General features: G+C 37.8%; 2 protein-coding genes across 3 annotated transcripts; one reads left to right on the forward strand and one right to left on the reverse strand.

The window, feature by feature from the left end:
- Positions 1–251: 251 nt before the first annotated feature.
- Positions 252–7,364, forward strand: LOC137073086 (galactose-specific lectin nattectin-like). Its single transcript, XM_067441242.1, has 6 exons — positions 252–327; positions 653–728; positions 6,259–6,401; positions 6,524–6,664; positions 6,851–6,965; positions 7,145–7,364. Exons 1-6 carry the CDS (start codon positions 325–327, stop codon positions 7,237–7,239), a joined length of 573 nt encoding a protein of 190 aa, XP_067297343.1. The 5' UTR covers positions 252–324; the 3' UTR covers positions 7,240–7,364.
- An 89-nt stretch (positions 7,365–7,453) lies between these two features.
- Positions 7,454–18,109, reverse strand: si:dkey-9i23.6 (uncharacterized). Of its 2 annotated transcripts, none has more exons than XM_067441207.1 (6): positions 17,941–18,109; positions 16,780–17,609; positions 16,532–16,629; positions 11,548–12,046; positions 9,354–9,435; positions 7,454–9,259 (listed from the first exon to the last, which is right to left on the reverse strand). In XM_067441207.1, the coding sequence occupies exons 1-6, from the start codon at positions 17,969–17,971 to the stop codon at positions 9,111–9,113; spliced, it is 1,689 nt and encodes a 562-aa protein (XP_067297308.1). In that variant the 5' UTR covers positions 17,972–18,109; the 3' UTR covers positions 7,454–9,110. The 2 variants fall into 2 exon arrangements, with proteins under 2 accessions (XP_067297308.1, XP_067297307.1); XM_067441206.1 differs by having other exon boundaries at positions 16,780–17,724.
- Positions 18,110–19,646: the final 1,537 nt, after the last annotated feature.

Here is a 19,646-nt window from a genome sequence, read left to right on the forward strand (position 1 = left end):
TTTAGTTTAAATCAATTAAAAAATGCATCATGACCTAGATTACAAAACTATTACTATTATTATGGTTCAAGACTAACATTTAGATATAATGGAAGTATTAATGTTACTACAGTGGACTGTGAATTGATCAGTAATTCCAGTTTGTGAAATGCTTTCCTGTGTAAAAAAAAAAAAAAAAAAAAAAAAACATAAAAAAAAAAAAACAGAAGATGAAGAGAAGAGGAGAGGAGGAGTTGTGAAAATGAATGGAATGGAATGGAATAAAATAAGGTGAGACGAGGGTTACTGTGAATACAGCTAGAAGACAAACGTGCAAGAACAACAATGGTAAGTAATGACTTTAAATGAACACTTCATATATAGGGCCGGGGTCTCCAACCTTTTTGTGAGTGAGGGCTCCCTCAAAGGATAACATTATCCAGATGACGTTGATGTATTAAAATATATAATTTATTACAAATATAACATGGTGTTTTTTCTTCTTTTACTTTACTTTTAATCACCCTCATTGTCAAACAAATAAACTATCTTGCCACAGTGGAAACAAAAAGTGATTGATTTTACAATAAGTGTTTTTTGCAGTTGTCATCCAAATTAACTAAATGAAGTTATTATGGTTATAATCATCTCACTTATGTTTTTTTTCTCGCAGTGGAAATCAGGATTCATTAGCGTTCTGTTAATGACTCTTCTTTTGGAGGGTGGCAACTTCTTAACGACGGAGAGAGGTACATTTAATTCATACAACAATACATTTATGTTGAAATTTCCAAAAAGTACCTATTATACTGTAAAAAAAAGGAAGTTTTATAAACTAATTTCGGGAGGAGTTCATTCAGATAATTAAACCAATTAAACAATAGAGCACGTCAGCTAATCAAAGCTAATTAACAATTGGAGCATGTCAGATAACGTAACCTATTTAAACAAGTGGAGCACGTCAGATAATTAAACCTAATTAAACACAAGTGGAGCACATAAAGCTAATCAACGATAAGAGCTGTACACATACAACAGATTTACCTTCTCTTGTTGACCATTTTTACCTTAGCATCCCTCCACCATCCCATGTCCTCACTTTAATTAAACTCTCATCAGATGTCAACACAATCATTAATACATTACAGTCTAGTTCTAGAGTATCTTTATCACAGGGGGGTGGGATACTCTGGGTTCGGGCAAAAATTCAGAGCCTGGAGCCCTCCCCTGGACAGCACGCAAAACACGCATTATCTTTACTCTATTTAATTTGATGCAAGTGTGAACTTGTGAAATATATATTTAAAAATAAGTTACCTGGTTGCCTTAAAATTTTGAGTTAATTGAAATAAATTTTTTGAGTCAACACTATGAACATTTTTGAGAATCGATCGACAACCTTAAAATATTTTGAAATTTTATTTATTAAACCAATTTCTTTCATTTTATCAACTCAGTTTAATTTTAGTAAACTCAAAATTAAGGCAACCAGGTTACTTAATTTCTTAAGTTAAACCAACAATATTTTTTTACAGTGAAAACCCATTCCTTAAAGCAGTTGTTTCAACACATTTTCTGGTGGGCCCACCTTAAAAATATTTTCAAGCCCTCCACCTACATGCATCCAAAGACAAATCGCAGACATGACCTTCCTCGCAAAACCATTTTAAACACTAATTAATACAGTACCAAAACTCTCTCATCTTCAACTGGCTTCTCTTTGTGAACCTTTTTCGGGCTTCATAAGAAGCCAAGCTAATATTTTCTTAGAAGCTAATATTTCTATGGGGGGTATTATAATACAATAGACCAAAGGGTTATTGAGTTGTTTACACTGTCATATACAATAAAACAGGTCGACAGCAAAATAAATATTAACACTTGCCTAGCTTACACAGCACCGAAGGTGGAGGACTTGTGCTCAGGGGAGTGCACTAACTTTCTACACATACTGCTGTCACACATTGTGTGTGTTTTATGAAATCAAATTAAAAAAAACATAATTCAACATATAAATAACACTTTTAAATAGCAAACTTAAAATATTTATTACAAATAAATTACATTTGTGTCAGAAGCTGCGTGAATGCTTACACTGTCTACATCCGATTTGGACAGAGTAATGCATCCTTCGAAGAACTCTGACTTTAATTGCCACGCCTTTGAAGGCTGCAAAGTTCAGACTGAGCATTGTTAAATGGGACGTTCTAGCCTACAGAGGACTGACTAGCAACCATAGCACCCTGACTGGGCTCAGTGAACGGAGGCCTTAACATAACGACTTTGACTCTATAAATTCAGAGGAAGCCTAGCTACATCTAACTTACTTAAGCTACATTTAAGTAGTGGTGGCAATTTCAAAATACTGCTTCATGAATCTTCATGTTGCTTTACGAATCCTCTGTTTCGAATCAATTGGTTCGGAGCATACCAAACTGCCAAACTCACAGGATTTCAGTAAACAAGGCTTTGTTGCATCATCACTGTTCATCACAAAACGTTTCGAAACAGTTGGAAATGTCAATGGTTCATTGCTAGAGGCGATGCTCTCTGTGAACCCATGAATCATGTGGAGTCACTGAGAACAATTGAACAAGTGTTTTTTGTTCAACCCTATGGGTTTTACCCAAGCGGCAACATCCCCCAGTTTCTGTTGAAGCCATTAAGTAAATAACTTAAATTGCAAATCATTGACTGGCGACTAGGAACAAGCTCCAGAAGGGAGCAGAATCTCCTTGAGCCCCATGTTAAAATGCGCAACTTCACAGCAGAAAAAAATTAGCCTAGAAATCTAGACGCACCCTAGCAGCAGCAATCTAATCTGCCGCGAGTGTCGTCTAGCAACTCTCAATACACTTCTGAGCTGTAAACGCCAAACTCTGGTCGGGCCAATCGCATCGTGTATAGAGTCGGTGGGCGGGGCTTAACATAATGACAGCAGAGTTGCGCTTACGCTCTTCTAGTAAACACAGAAACTGGCGAACGGCGGCGGTCTTTCGAATCAGCTTTGACCGCGACTCTGAAAGACTTGGAGTTAAGCTTTTTTCTGAGAAAAGAACAAAGAACGGCACTGAAGTCATTCTTAAAAAAGGAAGATGTGTTCTGAGTTTTGCCGACCAGATACGACGAATGTTTAATCTTTCAACAAGTTCTGTTTCACCTTCGTTGCTCTGGTTGGTGTAGCACTATCCTATCGCGTGCAGAGGGAGTTTGAAAGACAACCGTTTATCCCGCCCCTCGGATTGAGCCCTGTCACCGGTGAGTTTCCAGTCCAAACATCTTGATGTGGGTCTGGCTTGTCAGGCTAGAAAATAATGTTTACAACCTTATGCAAATTGTGGTTTTGGTTTATACGGCTAATTTTGCCCTTCATGACAACTGTGAGGGGATGAATTTTTTTATTTTACAATTTATAAAGCCCTAAAATTCTGCTTAATTAAGGGCGTGGTCACTATGAGTGACAGGTGGATAGCCATTTATCCGCTGTCTGTTAGTCTTTGCATCAACTCAGCTCCGCCCACATCCCGCCTTATTGCCCATTTTCTGGTATCCGGAAGTGACGTGCAATGATGCCAGCTAGTCTCTACTAAACGCTTCAAAACTGCTCTTCAGAATCCTATGACGTCACGGACTCTACGTCCATATTTAATTTTTACAATCTATGGTTTAACCTGATCTTGGATTGGTTTCAATATGTTCAATAAGTTATGAAAACATATGTTTTTACATTGTGTTAACTCGTCAAAATAAGTTAAGAAAGATTAAACTTGTTTTTTTTAGTTATACAAGAAGTAACTCATTTTTTAAAGTCAGTTTAACATAATTTAAGTTGAAATAACTTAAACATCCAAGTCGATTGTACTGCAAAAGTTCAAAATTTCTTTTCTTTTTTTACAGTGTAGTTACCACAGCTGCAGCTACAAACGTTCCTGCTGGATCCTGCAGCTAATCTGGCAACCTCGAGTCAGGGGGAGGGGGAGAGGGGAAATTGATTGCAGTACCAGTTTTGGCCACAATCTTACATACACTTCCTTTAATAACAATTCCAAATCTCGCGCAATAACTCCGGTCTGATGCACGTGTGATCTCAGATTGTTTACTTGTCACATCGCAGTTGTAGTTTAGAAACGTAGTTTGCACACCGGAGAGAGAGAGAGTTGTTTGCGATTCTTCCTTTTGTACAGTCATGTAGCTTGAAGCCCCCTGTGGCCGATCCATCGGTCAGTATGAACACAGCAGTGAGTGAATGTTAGAAGATAGTCTACTAACATTTCCCAGATAGTCATGCAGTTAGTGATGTTACGTCTGACACCGATGCTCCGAAGCTTGCTTCAAACTCGAACGGTCCTTGCAATGAACCACTGCTTCGGAGCTTGTATCATTACGTCACTAGTCACGTGAAAATGCCTTCTGAAGCAAACACACTGCATCACTCCTGTAGTGAACCATCTGACTGCTTTGACAGTGTTGACAGGTTTGAAACCTGCCGGCTGTATTTCTTATGTGCTTTCACACATGATACTGCCATGATAAATAAATAAAACAAAAAATAAATAAATAAAAAACACTTTTACTGAAATTCTATTGCATTTAATGGTTTTCATGGGAATTTTATTGGTTGTAATGGGAATTATTGTGGTCTCTGCGGGTCTCTTCTGATATGTGTTGGGTTCTATTGGTGGGGGCATCACATCCTAATGGAATATGTCCCACACACAGAGAAAAAAAAATCTGTAGTGGTTTAAATTGTAAAAGCCAACAGTTCCTATTGGTATTTTTAATAGAAACCAATAGAATTTCTGTCATGGTTTCCAGCTTTTTAAAGCTGCTCTGATCTTCTGTCCTTGTCTAAAGAAATAATTACACACACACATCATGATGATGTTTTATTATCAAGGTGAACACATGAAATTCATCAGTATCTGTAAAATTCACCTAATGAGTTTCACAGCACTAACACTGTTTCAGCTTCGATCGCCTCGGTAAACCCGTAACAAACGGGGCGTGAACATAAGCCTACTTGCATTTTATGGTTGTCAGCTTTGTTGCATTACATTTAGGCTACTTCACCAGATGGTGCTGCAATTTCTATCTGAATGAAGCTTCGAGTAATGAACCATTTTCGACACAATTGTATCAGAAAGCAATAATGCTTTGAAACGCTTAATTTGGCCATCACTACATGCAGTATGAAAAGAGCAGTGACCCGACGAGTTTGAAAATCGTGCAGTCTGAACTAGGCTTAAGTCAAAACCATGACCATGACCATGACCATGACCATGACCATGACCATGACCATGACCATGACCATGACCATGACCATGACCATGACCACCCTAAAACAGAGTACTCAGAAATGGCATGTGACCACATACAAGACCTTGCAAAGAGTGACTGTGTAACCAGGCTTAAAGGGTGAGCTAATAAGGCTAATGAGACACAGCTAAAGACAATCATGGATGATTAGACTGGGCAGTGAGTTATGGGAAATGTAGTCCTTGATTGAGTAGCAAAAGTCTGGTCTAGAGTGCCCTCTGGTGGCTAACAAGAGCACTTCATGGTGATCACCATCTTTGTAACTTGTATTTTTACAACACTTTATAGGAATTATAAAAATAGAAATTGTTTCAAATTAGCATCACAATAATAAACAAAAAAGTAACATAATTAATGCAACCTTTCAATATACTTTAAATACCAGACAATTTCAAATTCTTCTATAAAGCAGTTGAAGTAATTAAGTATTCTAATTCAGCTCAATTCGGTTGTGGCAATTTAGTTCAATAACTGAACAATTACCTCAACAACTTAATATCAGTGACTGTGTAAATTCATTATCTGCTTTACATTTACTTGGCACTGGCAATCATCCTTTTGCAGTCTTGTCCATGCTTCATCTTAAATAAAATGTCAAAATAATATTTTGTGTTCAATTAATTACTTATGTGGCAAGTAGCTAGATAATAAGCTGGAGACTTTCACCTTGAAGAGTTTTGTTTTGCATTAATAATCAGCTGACTGTACACTATCCCTTAGCCTTGCCTTGCCCCCCTTTTGATAACTCCCTTTTATTACAGTCAAAAATTGACGGCAAGGCAAATTTTTACAAAAAACATATGACCACTACATATTTTGTGTATATTGTTTATAAAGTATTTTCTATGCTCACTGATATGGCCTGTTCTGAGTATTTCAAGTTTACCCTTACACAACAAAAACTACTCATATGTTTTTAAAATGCCTAGAGCTCAAAGTAATGTGTGTGACTCTGTGATTTAGGTTTTGCTGTTGACCATACTAATGTCACTGAGTCCTGCCGTATGCCTAAAGGATGTGATGTGCATGGCTTCACTGACTGGTTTAAAGTGGGCCGCTACTGTGTCAAATACTTCAACAAACCTGCCAACTTCACTGAAGCCGAGGTAGGTAGCACTTTTGAGAATAATTATTACATTGTTACATTAAAGATATTTCAGTTGTATTATTCTCTACATTATTACCTCCACCATTTAAAAAATAATAATGTTCTACTTGTTTCATCCAGTTGAACTGCAGACGCAAAGTCCCTGGTGCACATCTGGTGTCAGTGCATAGTCGAAAGGATAATAACTACTTGCTCTGCATTGTGAAAAAATTTAACCAAAACAACCTGCGCTTCTGGCTCGGAGGCTTTGAATTCTTTCAGGTAAAAAAGACAGAAGTATGAAGAGGTTCACAAATGGGAAGAGCTAAGCAAAATGGTTGGGTTGCTGTTTTATTTTCTGTTCTTCATTGACATGCACCCACTAGATTCTCACTACCCAAACACCTTCAGACTTTGTTTTTTCTTGTTTTCCTTTTTTTTTTTTTTTTTTTTTTTTTTATAATACAGTCTGGTCAATTTTTTTGGCTTGATGGTTCCTTCTGGGATTATCAAATTTGGACACGTGGTGAGCCCAACCACATGTACACCAGCACGGAGGAGTGCGTGGAGATGAACTGGAAAGGTAAGGATGAAAAAAAAACTAATATATTAGGATATTCACATTCAATTTTAACTTGAAGTTTGGCTAAAGAATGTATTATAGTGAGATTGATGCTGTGAGGACAATAGATGTTTGGTAAAAACCTAATGATAGATGACTGTCCAATAATCTCTTCATTTCACTGTCCGTCACATTTTCAGAGGTTGGCAAGTGGAACGATGACAATTGTTATGCCAAGAAAAACTACATGTGCGCCTTCAGACGTCATGACATGCTGGAAGCAGACCCGGAGTAGATGGAGCAGTTTTATCTGGGTATCATCCCATAAAACTTTCTGAATAAAATGATTTTCTCTGCATCAAACACACATAAAAAAAAAAAAAACTATTCTTCCTTAAAATGATAATAAAGAACTTTTGCAATCAATTGATCAGTTGATTTTATTTATTTATTTATTGTTTATCTGATTAAGTAATACTTGAATACTTCAAAGTCATCCTTTAGTTAGGTTTTAATTTTTCATTAGATTGATCAATTCTCACATTAGGCACATAAAAAGCAAAGGGATGGAAGGGAAACAATAATTAATAGCTTATTTTATATAATAAATCGCATTATAATATGGAAAAAGACTATATGATTTACTGTGCTTTACAATAATCAGCAGTTATGAATTAAGAGTTGTTAGCTTTAATAATACAAAATTCAGTTTAGCCTATATTAACATGATAAATCTTCATATTTATGACTTTTATTATAAAAATAATTGTTAGGGTGAATGAAAAAGTTGAGTTATTTTCTAGCAAATAGTAAAATAGGACATCGCCACCATTATCCATCCTTCTTAAATCAGTGCAATCCAAACTCACTGTCAATTCAGTAAAGTGTTTTTCAGTAAAACACTTTTTTCCACCAAAAAGCAACATTGTGTCCTTTTTATAGTCACAGTGTCCTTTACTCTGTCAAGGAAGTATAAAACCAGAAATAACATTAATACAATGATCTCATTACTTGATTGAATAAAGAAATAGTTTTAATACAATATGGTCTTTCTCAGTTTCTGTCAGGACCAGCATCATCAAAGCTGGTTGACAATTAGCATGCTAGCTGTGTCTCATTTCGGAAGGTTGCGTCCTCCGGAGGTCGCATTCGAAGGCTGCATGTGTCATAAGGCCGTCTCATTTAAAAAAAGTGAGTAGGACACTCCAAATGCGACCTTCGAATGCGCCCTTCTTTCACAGGAATTCGGAGTGTGTATGAGGTGTAGCCTTCGCTGCTGCAGATAACCCACAATTCTTTGCGTCGACAACCGTCATATTTTTTTTAATGAAAAAACGGCACCACTGCCAGATACATGCAAGCGTTGATGTGGGTGTTTAAATGTAATTAGTTTTAAGCTTGTTTTTGTTTTTTAAGCTGTATTACCTCAAACAGATAGTTGTGGTAAACAGGATTACAACTGTTTAGTGCTTTTTAAACATTAAGAACAGTACATTGCTGTCAAGGCAAGAAACATTTCATAGGCATTTTCAAATGTTATTCATATAACTGGTGTGAGAGCGCAAGGAGGCTCAACATGTTGGCATAGCAACGTGATACTTCCTGTCTGTGTGTCCTACAAAGGACATCTTGTTTAAATTCTGATTGAGGACACTCTGTATGCCGCATCCTTCACAGGAGGTGTCCTCCGGAGGACAAAGCCTGCGAAATTTAATGAAATGAGACACAGCTATAGTTCGGATTGATGTTTCTTTTTTGGGCGAGAAACCTAGGGTAAATAGAACAAAACCAACAATGTATTGCAGATATCATTAATGTCAATATTAAAATGTATAGCATAATTCAGGAATTTAGTCTGATTCAAAGGGAATCAGAATACCAAATCCTGAATGGAAGAGAGGAGGAGCTGGGGATGGAGGAGGGTAAATGAGCTCTGGAGAAACATGATAGCTGATGATATACTGAAGGTGGTTATATGTGTGATGTGATAGATGTCGTATTCCTATAAGTAGACGTGGTCAGCTGATGCGAGCTTGACTAACGTGACCTGCCAGAACTGACGCTACCCTTGATTTGTGCTTTGCTGTGGGTTTCATATATTAATGTCTGCATGTGACTTTATTGACCTGATAAGAGCAGATGATGTAGCATTCATAGAGGGACTGGTCAGGTGTGATCTGGAAATAGTGGTGAATGATGAGGAGGAGATTTGGAAAATGGGATGCTGGTAAATGGTAGAGATCCACTGACAAGGGATTCATTCAGGATGTGTCCGGGAATGTTGTAGAATATGGTGTTTGACTTTTCTTTTTTTACTGAGAGAAAAAAAGGAAAGCAACAAATATGTAAGAGGTTTGCACATTCATTTCTCCTAATAACATTCACCAAAACTTCAGAGCATTTTCTCACCTTTTTTGGGTGGTTTGTGGGGTCTCTTTTTGCTGAGACGGATTCGACTTTTGAGAGCAGAGTTGTCCAGCAATTCAAATGACTGAGAGAGAGAGAAAAATATTTCTAAAAATATTTAAAATATTATTTGTCATTTATTCCACTTTATATTGTTACAGTTAAAATCAATGTAAAATAGCAGTCTTTAAAATAACCTAGTTACTTTAAAGGATCACTCCAGTGAGAAATGAACCTAGGGGTAATTAACAGATGGTTACATTGTAGATCGTTCTCTGGGATGCGTTTTCATGAAAATCGAATGTAAAGAGTTTTATCTTTAAAAACAGATTAGCTTATAATGCTAGTCTATGGGGCACAGGGTAGACATAGGGTGGTAAAATTAAATCGCTATTTAATACCACTAACAAGGCTCAAAATAGCCTCACACTAACACGGTAGCATAATGAGGGTCCCTACATGCAAACCGAAGCATTGAGAACTTTGTAAGTCTACAAACAGTTTAATAAAAAGATACTTTATAAACATAGTGCCTTACGCGTTCACGGACAGGCGCCATCTTGGAAAACAGTCTCGACGAATGGACCCACGAGCGCTGTTCTAAGTGAGCTGGTCGATAGGAATTAAGTTTGTGAAATGTAATAACATGGACATTTTTATTTTTATTTATTTATTTTCTCTGTTGTGTTCAGTGTTTTCTTCCAGAAACAACGGACCATATGAGATTCCAAGTCACAGTTCATCACTTAGCACAGCGCTCTTGGCTCGATGAGTCGAGACTGTTTTCCAAGATAGTGCCTGTCCGTGAACGCGTAATGCACAATGTTTATTAAGTATTGAAGGGGGGATTTTGAAATCCACTGCCGCTTCAATATACCTGTATATATTTATATCCTAATTAACTTTATAATCAAAACTTTAATCAATATGTATCCTATATTATTATAATGGTTCTATCCAGTTATGATTTTGTTTTAGTTTCTTGTTTTCTAAAGTGTGTATTTGGTCTCTGAGGAGTGACTGAGGGTCTGGCCTAGAGATGTGTGATGTGTCACTAAACACTGGCAACAAGGTTATGTGTTTGGATTTGAGGTATCACACACCCCTAACATGTCAGGAGTGCAGTAACAGCGTTTGCTCACTTAGCCCGGCTTCCAGATATAAAATATGGATTTGTCTTTCATTTAATTTATTATGTTTTATTCCTTTTATATTTCCTTTTACTGAAACACTAAACACTCAAGATGAATATTGCCTGTACTATTGTGTGTCCCTCTCACTAAAAGAAAGCACATGTTATCAGTATGTTTTGGTAAGAACTAGTTAGAACTGGAGCTTAATCAGCTCCAACCTTGGAGAGACTTTGTATCTGTGTATGTGCGCAATATTCTATGTTACAGATCAGAATGGTGTTCAATGGGCACCCTAAGAGATGGGTGGACTTGTTGTTCTGGGCAAGCTGGCGCCTGCTCCAGATCTGGAAGGTCACTACGGGCCTAATTCTGGGTGAGAGCATCAACAAGTGACACGTCAGTGGAAACGTGCATCAGATTAACTGACTCGAGTGGAAATTTACCATGACTGTGCATTGTCTCTGAGCCAATCAGAACCATCCACATCGCAGTAATGACGTGGATAAGACCTTGAAAACGGTATAACTGTTGGGACAATTGTATGTACGAGAGGGCGAGGCAACGAGACGGTGAGAGAGGGAGCGCGGCCTACGAACTCCTTGTGAGACTTGAAGCTGGCTTCTGCTTTTGACACTGCAAACTATTCTTAAGTAAATTTTTCTTTTATTTAATTGGAATCCTGACTTTGTCTTCATTTCTTCACTACTGGTCCTGGGTCATAAGCTGTTAACCCCTAACAGTATCTTCTTATTAAACTGCTTGTACTCTTACAAAGTTCTCAATGCTTCGGTTTGCATGTAGGGACCCTCATTATGCTACTGTGTTAGTGTGAGGCTATTTTTAGCCTTGTTAGTGGTATTAACTAGCGATTTAATTTCACTACTCTGTGCCCCATAGACTAGTGTTATAAGCTAATCTGTTTTTAAAGATAAAACTCTTTACATTCGATTTCCATGAAAACGCATCCCAGAGAACGATCTACTCGGTAACCCTCTGTTAATTACCCCTAGGTTCATTTCTTACCGGAGTTGTCCTTTAATGACAGAAATATAAATATTTCCCACCTTGATTGCTGAAAAGTCCATCAGCGGAGCATCCAATGACTTTCTTTTCTTTAATTGTAAATCATTTTTGGGAATAATATACATGTCCAAACAATCATAGATGTCATCTTTCTTTGACTTACAGTCTATCCCAGATACCATTTGTTTTATTGCATTATTTGCTAGCATTGCCTTAGGAATAGCAAAAGTATTTGAATCTTGTTTCACTTGCAAGTCACTGTTCACTTTTGCAACATTATCCTGTTGAGCATCACTAACATGATCTTGATCGTTCTTTGAGACCTCTGATTGATCCAGCTGTGGTGTCAAACGTGGAATATTGAGCTGAGTATCTTGTTCTTTTTGGAGAACATCATATGCCATTGGTTGATCACTAGTATCATTCTCTACTGGACCGGTTTTGCTGGGCAGGTAATTGAGCCATTCGTTTCCTGTGAATATTTCTTCCATTAAGTTGATTGGTTCAAGATTGAGTTTGAAGTCCTTTAGGGTAAATGTTCTGCTCGGAAAGACAAGATATATTAGACTGTATTTTTTATTAACTAAACAAATATAAATGTAAGAAATGTATGTTGGGGAGCATCAAAACAAAGTGTAAGCAGATATAAAAGCCACAATATGTATTTTTTTGCTGCTAGAGGTCGCTTATTCAAAACAAAGGCGTAGCTTGATGATTTGATTTCGCAGAGCTTTTATTATGCAGCAGACGACCGCTTCCACTCATGCATATGTGGGGTAACACAGGGCTGTTTTAACATATTACATACATCTGAATGTGTGAAAAGTTATGGTATATTTCCGGTCATGGGTATGAGGTAAAGCAGCTCTGTTAATCATATTAGATATATTTAAGTATGTTTAAAAATATGTTACGACGTTATTCTGTACGTTCCCTCGGCGGCTGCTGTGACACTTGTTTACACTGCTAAGAGTTTCTTACGTGTCTTTAAGAGTTTCTTAAGACTGCTTACGTTTCTGCCAAATAAAACTGGAAACCGAGGGTAACACAGATATGACGCAATTAGCAGGCGACTTCCTTATACATCCCGGCTCCTTGGTTAAAACAGCAATTTACAAATAGTTAGAAACATTTGGGATATTGTAAGAATACTGGCCTAGTAGATACTGCAAAAATACTACATAGTACACCTTTAAGCAGAATGTCTAAAGCAGTGTTTCCCAACCCTGTTCTTGGAGGCACACCAACAGTACACATTTTTGGATGTCTCTCTTATCTGACCCATTCATTTCAGGTCTTGGAGTCTCTTCTAATGAGCTGATGAGTTTCCCCACTCCTCTGTCCTCCTGCCTGTGACCCGGAAACCAATCAAAAAAGCCATCTTGAAGGACATCTCAACAGCTGATGACGCTGTGAAGTGAAGCTTGAGAGATCAAGAATATTCCAGTGTACAAATATGATTTCCTTTCAATTCCCCTGTCCTTAATTTTCTTTCCTTGCATCCTTCCCTTACATCCAATGGAGTGGACCTGAGACGTGAGGAAAGGACATGAGGATGCACAAATAAGAAATGAGAAGTCACAATCAGCTCCCAAGGTCGCTTCTACATAGTGAGCATCGATGCTCCTTGGTTTTCAAGGTGCATTGTGGTATATTTTAGGGAGCGAAATCTGCGATTGATGCAGCCCTCAAAATGGCAGACTCCCTGAACAATGTCCTGACTACTGAACTAGGGAGCGGATTGAGATGCACCCATGATGTGCCTCCAGGAACAAGGTTGGGGAAACACTGCAAGTGGACTATTGATATAAAGTGTTACCATTTGTTGTTCCCTCAAAAAATTATACAGTTTTTAACAGGGGAAATAGTGTGCAAGTTGAGATTTTACCTGAGGCTATTCCCCCTGTTTAGCCTTTAACAGATTTTTCACCATAGGCTACACTTTAAAAGATTTTTCATGCTGAGGAGGTTACGTTGTGGACTTAGTTTTTAAGGGGCAGCAAAAGCAGATCTATAACATGGATGTATGATTGGTTCCATTACTTCACATAAAAGGAATGTCACAGAACTAGAAATGAGTTATAAATAGGTGGACTTGGTAATGCTACAAATAAGGAAATGCTTTATTTTATTCTTTTTAAAGAAATAAAACAAAACAAAAATTGAATGTGCATGTAACATTTAAATCAGGGGTGGGGAACATTGATCCTGAAGGGCTACAACCCTAATCGAAAGTTAATCAAGGTCTTCACGATTACTAAAGTTACAGGCAGGTGCGTGTTTTTTCAGAGTTGGAGCTAAACTCTGCAAGAGAGTGGCCCTACACAAGCAACGTTCCCCACCCCTGATTTAAAGTGTCTATATCTCAACTCTGGCCCTCGAGGTCCACTTTTCTGCAGAGTTTACGCTGCATTTACATTTTGTAATTATCATAGTCTCAAGATGACAACATGTGACGTTACATTCGGAGCTGTTCATGACCTTGGATTAGGAATTATGCTTTTCTATGGCAGCATTATCATACAAGTTTTCAGCCTAAGCAAAAGTTTCACTCTTCTCCACAATGGAACCTTATAGTGTCATTTAAACACTTTTAATAATTCTAACATAACAAAACAGGCATTATTAAACACGATGAAGAATCCCCCTTTTCTCATCTAAAATACAGTACATTTCTTAATTTTTTAAGAATAGAGGGTATGCATTGACGTCACTTTTTCCCGCCGGAACACCCCCTCAGCCGGGGCTGGGTGGCAGAAGAGCTGCTGCGTGACTGGAGTTACTAGAGGAAACCGCGAGTAGACCAAACAATTATCAGTTTAAACTAAAGGTTGGGCTCGAAATAGTGTTCCTTACAACTTACCAAAGATTCAGTGATCCATATCGACATGCAGCCAGGAATCGTGTTTTTCTGACATTTTTTGAGCCTGATTTCGACATGATTATTTATTACTGTCAGTCATCACATTTATCGAGTGAATCCCGCATGTATATGCGGATGGGTCAGTGTATGTGGTAATATATTTTATAATCACTCAAATCTGTCACTCATTCAATAAACGTAATCTTACAAAGTTCCACTATATTAATCTGTGAAGCTGGTATACTATGAATCTCTTATTTTCCCAATGTCTGCACTTACAGAGGATTAATGCATGTGTAACTGAACTCAGCACCTGGAAAAACACTTGTGCAGTGAGTGGATTCCAAATTCAACAATGGTAGTTCAACGGTAATTCACACCTGTGATTGGCCAACTGGGTTGTAGAAATCTACAAACATGTCTGTGATTGGCTACATTACTCACCAAAGCGAAAACACATGGATCTTTTGGTAGCTTCTTTTCGCTAATATGCTATTATTACAAATTCTTATAGAAAATTACAGATCCTAGACAAGCAGTTATGGGCAGCTTTTCCAGAAGCAACAGCAGGTGGCAGTGGTTTGAGTGAGAAAATGACACGCTATTAAGTCCATCTCAACTTTGAAACAGCGATGTCCATTGGGGTCCATGGACAAGCCTACTCCACCACCCCACCTACGGCACCGAGCCTGGTTTTGTGTGTTTTCTCTGCATTCACGCAGTAAACTAATGCTGCCTCTGTCTTTTTGCCACTCAGTAAGGCGTAACCAAAGTCACTCCAGCTGACGGTGACGTCACGTGCATTTCCACTATGAGTCTGAAACTGCTCCATTGGGCTGTGATTATGGGACATGTTTCAAGAAAAGAACTCTATGGGATAGATCTACAACCAATCAGTTACCATGCGTTCACACCGCCGCCGGCGAGAGCGTCAAAATTTGCTCTTGCCGCCCTGCCAAACACGCTGTAGAAAGCTTCGTGAATGCGCTGCCGCTCTGACGTAGATCGATTGATTTTTCTTTTTTTTAAACTGTATTTAAAGAGACTGACTACAAGTAGGGAATAAATTAATCTCATGAAATTGTTTAAATGTGAAAGTAAGAATGAATTGCATACCCGCGGAACAACGAGCGTTCTAGCGACTATAAAATAGTGTTGCACGACTTCTTAACAAATTACACATCACTATGAATGATCTCGTCATAAATGATAGGGAAACCCGCACAGCAATGACCAACTTCTTATATTTTGCTTGGGAACTAATGTGGTCGGAAACAACGTTTACAGGCCTGCGTTCTTTGGATTTCTTTCAAGCGGAGCACTTCTACATTCTGACTGGTTGCCGCCGAACCGTGTCTCCTCGACGCCCAAATCGTCCAAGACGCGCCGCGCCGCTCTCGGCGGAGCTCGCCGCCCGGCTCCCATTGAAAATGAATGACTTCCGGCCACCTTGCCGCTCTCGCCGCCGGCGGTGTGAACACACAGTTAGTTGTCAAATGTCAACAGAACTCAACTGCACTGTGTTGCCAAGTTTGCGGTTTTCTCGAGGATTGTTTTTCATGTCCGCGGGTTGAAGCGACTTTATTTATGTGATATATAGACCAAGGAATGTGAATTTCAACAGATAACCTTGCCAAAATAACACAAATTGTACCCAACAAACGCCTTTTTTTCTGTGACTACGACTACGGCAGAATCTGTGTGTTACTAATCTAGGTCGAATATTCAATGAAAAAGTGAATATCAATCACAAAAACACAAACCGATCTCATGAACAACTCGGAAAAACACAAGCCGACAGTCCACCTAACGAACATATTACAATTATGACCTGATTAGAGTTATTGCGATCACAAAAACACAAACCGCTCTAATGACAACTCAAAAGTACATAAGCTTGATAGTCTAGCTAAATACATATTACAATTATGACCTGATAAGTTATATAGATCATGAAAAGAGGAAACAAACATATATTAGGATATAGTATCTTACTTGTGGGACAAATTTTGTGAGCTGACACTTGAGACAGTGAGGAGATTTAGATGCTCCATACAGTGTGGAAATGAACGGGTCTTTATCATCGCTGAAGTGAGTGACAATACGATCGCATACGCACATATAAAAATAACACAATTAAATATAAATATAGCATATCCCACCTCGCTAAGAAAACATATTTCCCTTTTTTTGGCGGAAGTGGTGGTGGAATATCTGGAGCCTCGACCTCCATCTCCATCTCCATCTCCATTGAATTAAGCTGCATGGTGATTCAGTGCAATTTAAGTTTGAAAAAAGAGCCCAGGGAAAAGAGAAATAGTTAAAATAAGCTAGCAAAATTTTTTAATTAAACTTAAGAGATCTGTCATATATTAGATGTATGAGAATAAAAGTGAGTAAATAAACATACACATTTTGCTGCTTCTTCCCCACTGTCTTGAATGCTCTTGCTGTCATCCTCCAAATATTGTTTTTCTTTCAACTTCTCCATCAATTTATGAGTAAGATTCTTCATCTTGTTTTTCACTCCCTTCTTTTGCATTTTGGGGAGCGAGTTCGCCTGTTCCATCCCCCCGAAACTCATGTTTGAATCCTCCCATCCCAAAACCAAAGCAGCTTTGCTGAACCGTTTCATTGTATTTGCCATGTTTTCACATTCCTGCGGGTTTGAAATACTTGGAGCTGAGAGGGGTCTCTCTTCCTTACGCTTCTGGGCTACTGGATCTGAAGATGATCTTGCTGTCCTGCTTGTAAGGTTCACAGCAGTTTGATGGGTTAGAACACTGTTTGTGTCCATACCGACTGGTTTTAAGGTACTATCATCTAGTTGTTCATGTTTAAGCTCCATCTGTGTAGTGTCACATCTCTCTGAGGACATCGAGAGGTGAGACGTGTGTGCAGATGATTGTTGAGACGGATTGTTAAGCAGTGATGGGGCACCAGCTGTGTGCTCCTCCACGCTAGGCTCTTGGTTGTTTTCTTTTTTATTTTCCGATGACAATTCACCTTCTTTTGGCCCTGGACTTGAGTCTGCTGCCTGTGTTTGTATGGATAAAGAGACAGGAGGAAAACTCTTATTCTCAGATTTATTAAACATATCTGGAGGCCCTCTGAACTCTTCAACCGCTTCATTTCCATCTTCTGGCTTGGAACTCCTTGTTGGTTGTGCCTCATCACCATCAGATCTGACTGTGCTATCCAAATCGTTCCCGTCTTCCTTTGCTATATGTTCTTTAGACTCTAGAGAATGGTAAAACACACTTATTTTTGGATGTTTTGTTTTTGGACTCATAAGTCTTAGCAGCATGGCTTCCAGTAGTGGGACCTCATTTTGCTCACCATCCCTCACATCGCTCTGCATGAAAATAAAATAAATGATTTTATGTGATCCATTACCTTTTGAAGCATTAATTTTCTTTTAAACTTATTTTGGAGATTGTACAATAGAGACAGAGCATATTTACTCTTAAATAGCTATCATAGAAACCTTGTATATCATATTTTATCTTTTTGTGGTCTTTAAGAAGTTAAATGCATTTTTGCAATCTTATTTTTAACAATCTTTTCATACCTTTGCTGTTTGTTCCTCCATAGTCTCTCATTTCCGGTTATCCTTTACATATCCTGAAGGGCTTAATCATTTTGAAGTGTGCCAAAACTTATTTTCTCTTTTCTTCAATCCAGAGTCTATAGCTCTAGCAAAACTGTTGTGCAGCCTGTGCGGAGCACCTTGTTTCTTTGCTTCCCTCTCTTAGTCACTGCCTTTTCTGTCTTTTAACTTCCTTTTATAGTCTAACATTTCTGTACTGCCAAAACCTGTTTTCTGAACATCAGAATGTGTCTTGATGTTGTGTTACTTTTCATAATCATACATCTTTACCGAACTGCATGTAAGCAGGAAACATTTAAACATTGTTTGGACTTGACTGGAAATGCCAAAGGGTTTTTGGATGAGGTTTCTGTCTTTGGAGGAGGATCTGGCCAGCTTTAAGTAACATTGGTCAAGTAAACTTGACAAACAGGAAAGTCAAGTGAGAAATTCCTGCAGGGACTTTCTGCTTCCTCTTTGGCCTACATCCTTGAGTGTAAATTATGTCTTTCATTCATGTGAATGTGCACATATCTAGACTTATACATGTGATGTGCTCATACACACACCCAGACCAAATCCATGATTTATATTTATATCATCATTTAATTAAAATGCAGTAAATTAAACATTGACCTTTTGATACAAACACAGCTTTTGTCTTTAGATTTGTACATTTTTTGAGTCAAATCTCAAAACTGTACTATGGTGTGACTGTCTCAACTTATAAAGTAACACACATAGAGCAAACATCTCCTCACTATCTGCTAGCTGCCTGTCCCCTGAACACATTGTAAAAAAAAAACCTCCCTGCAGTCCTCTTAAACTCCACAAACTGCAACCAAAACACACTGACAAGACTGGTGTAATGATGCTGAAAATTCAGCTTTGATTAGGCTACAGGAACACATTACAATTTACTTGATATTCATATCACATGAATATATATATATATATATATATATATATATATATATATATATATATATATATATATATATATATATATATATATATATATATATATATATATATATTATTGCAATTTAAAATAGCTGTTTTCTATGAGAGATTATTTCACAATAATAGAGACTTATTTTAAAACAAGAAATTTCTTTCAAACATTCAACAGATTTTATTTTTGGCAGAAACACACAGGAACACATTAGTAGTTCTATTTGTTGACAACAACATATTTATAAATGATTCTCATTACGAATTTGTGAGGGCTTTTTATGAAGAACGAATTTGCATTCCAAAAAAATGATAATTTTGAGAAGCATTTACTGTGAACAAAAACATGATGCAGCATGTCAAATAAGATATTTGCACTAAACCAAATCACATTCTCAAATCTATCCATTCATAAAAAGGTTAGGCCTACCTGGAAACTGACGAGTAGCACTGTTTAAGCGTCGATTTTTATTTAATTTTTCTCGCACTTTGGACTTTGAACCCTGACAATCAAGCTATAGTCCAGTCGCTTGTGCGCACTGTAAGAATAAATCCGTGCATATATTAGAAAACGTAACATCTTGTAGTTTGCGATTTCAAACATAAATTAAAGCTGCGAGCAGCGATGACGGGCCCAAGCCGGTGGCACTGCCACCCCTGTGGCATCAGCTTAACTGTGTGCAGCAGGCAATAGGCATTTAATATGGAAAAAAATAAAAGGACTATGTCAAAGT

Source organism: Pseudorasbora parva, chromosome 4 (genome assembly GCF_024679245.1).
Source record: "Pseudorasbora parva isolate DD20220531a chromosome 4, ASM2467924v1, whole genome shotgun sequence".
Classification (NCBI taxonomy): Eukaryota; Metazoa; Chordata; class Actinopteri; order Cypriniformes; family Gobionidae; genus Pseudorasbora; species Pseudorasbora parva.

Excerpts from the sequence above, each read along its gene's own strand:
- LOC137073086 (XM_067441242.1), top strand. Across the intron at positions 729-6,258 it reads CTTCTTAACGACGGAGAGAG|GTTTTGCTGTTGACCATACT; the intron begins GTACATTTAATT and ends TCTGTGATTTAG. Across the intron at positions 6,665-6,850 it reads GAGGCTTTGAATTCTTTCAG|TCTGGTCAATTTTTTTGGCT; the intron begins GTAAAAAAGACA and ends TTTATAATACAG.
- si:dkey-9i23.6 (XM_067441206.1), bottom strand. The coding sequence starts at position 17,961 with ATGGAGGAACAAACAGCAAAG. Across the intron at positions 17,725-17,940 it reads TGGAGGAACAAACAGCAAAG|AGCGATGTGAGGGATGGTGA; the intron begins GTATGAAAAGAT and ends ATTTTCATGCAG. Across the intron at positions 16,630-16,779 it reads GGGAAGAAGCAGCAAAATGT|CTTAATTCAATGGAGATGGA; the intron begins GTATGTTTATTT and ends ATCACCATGCAG.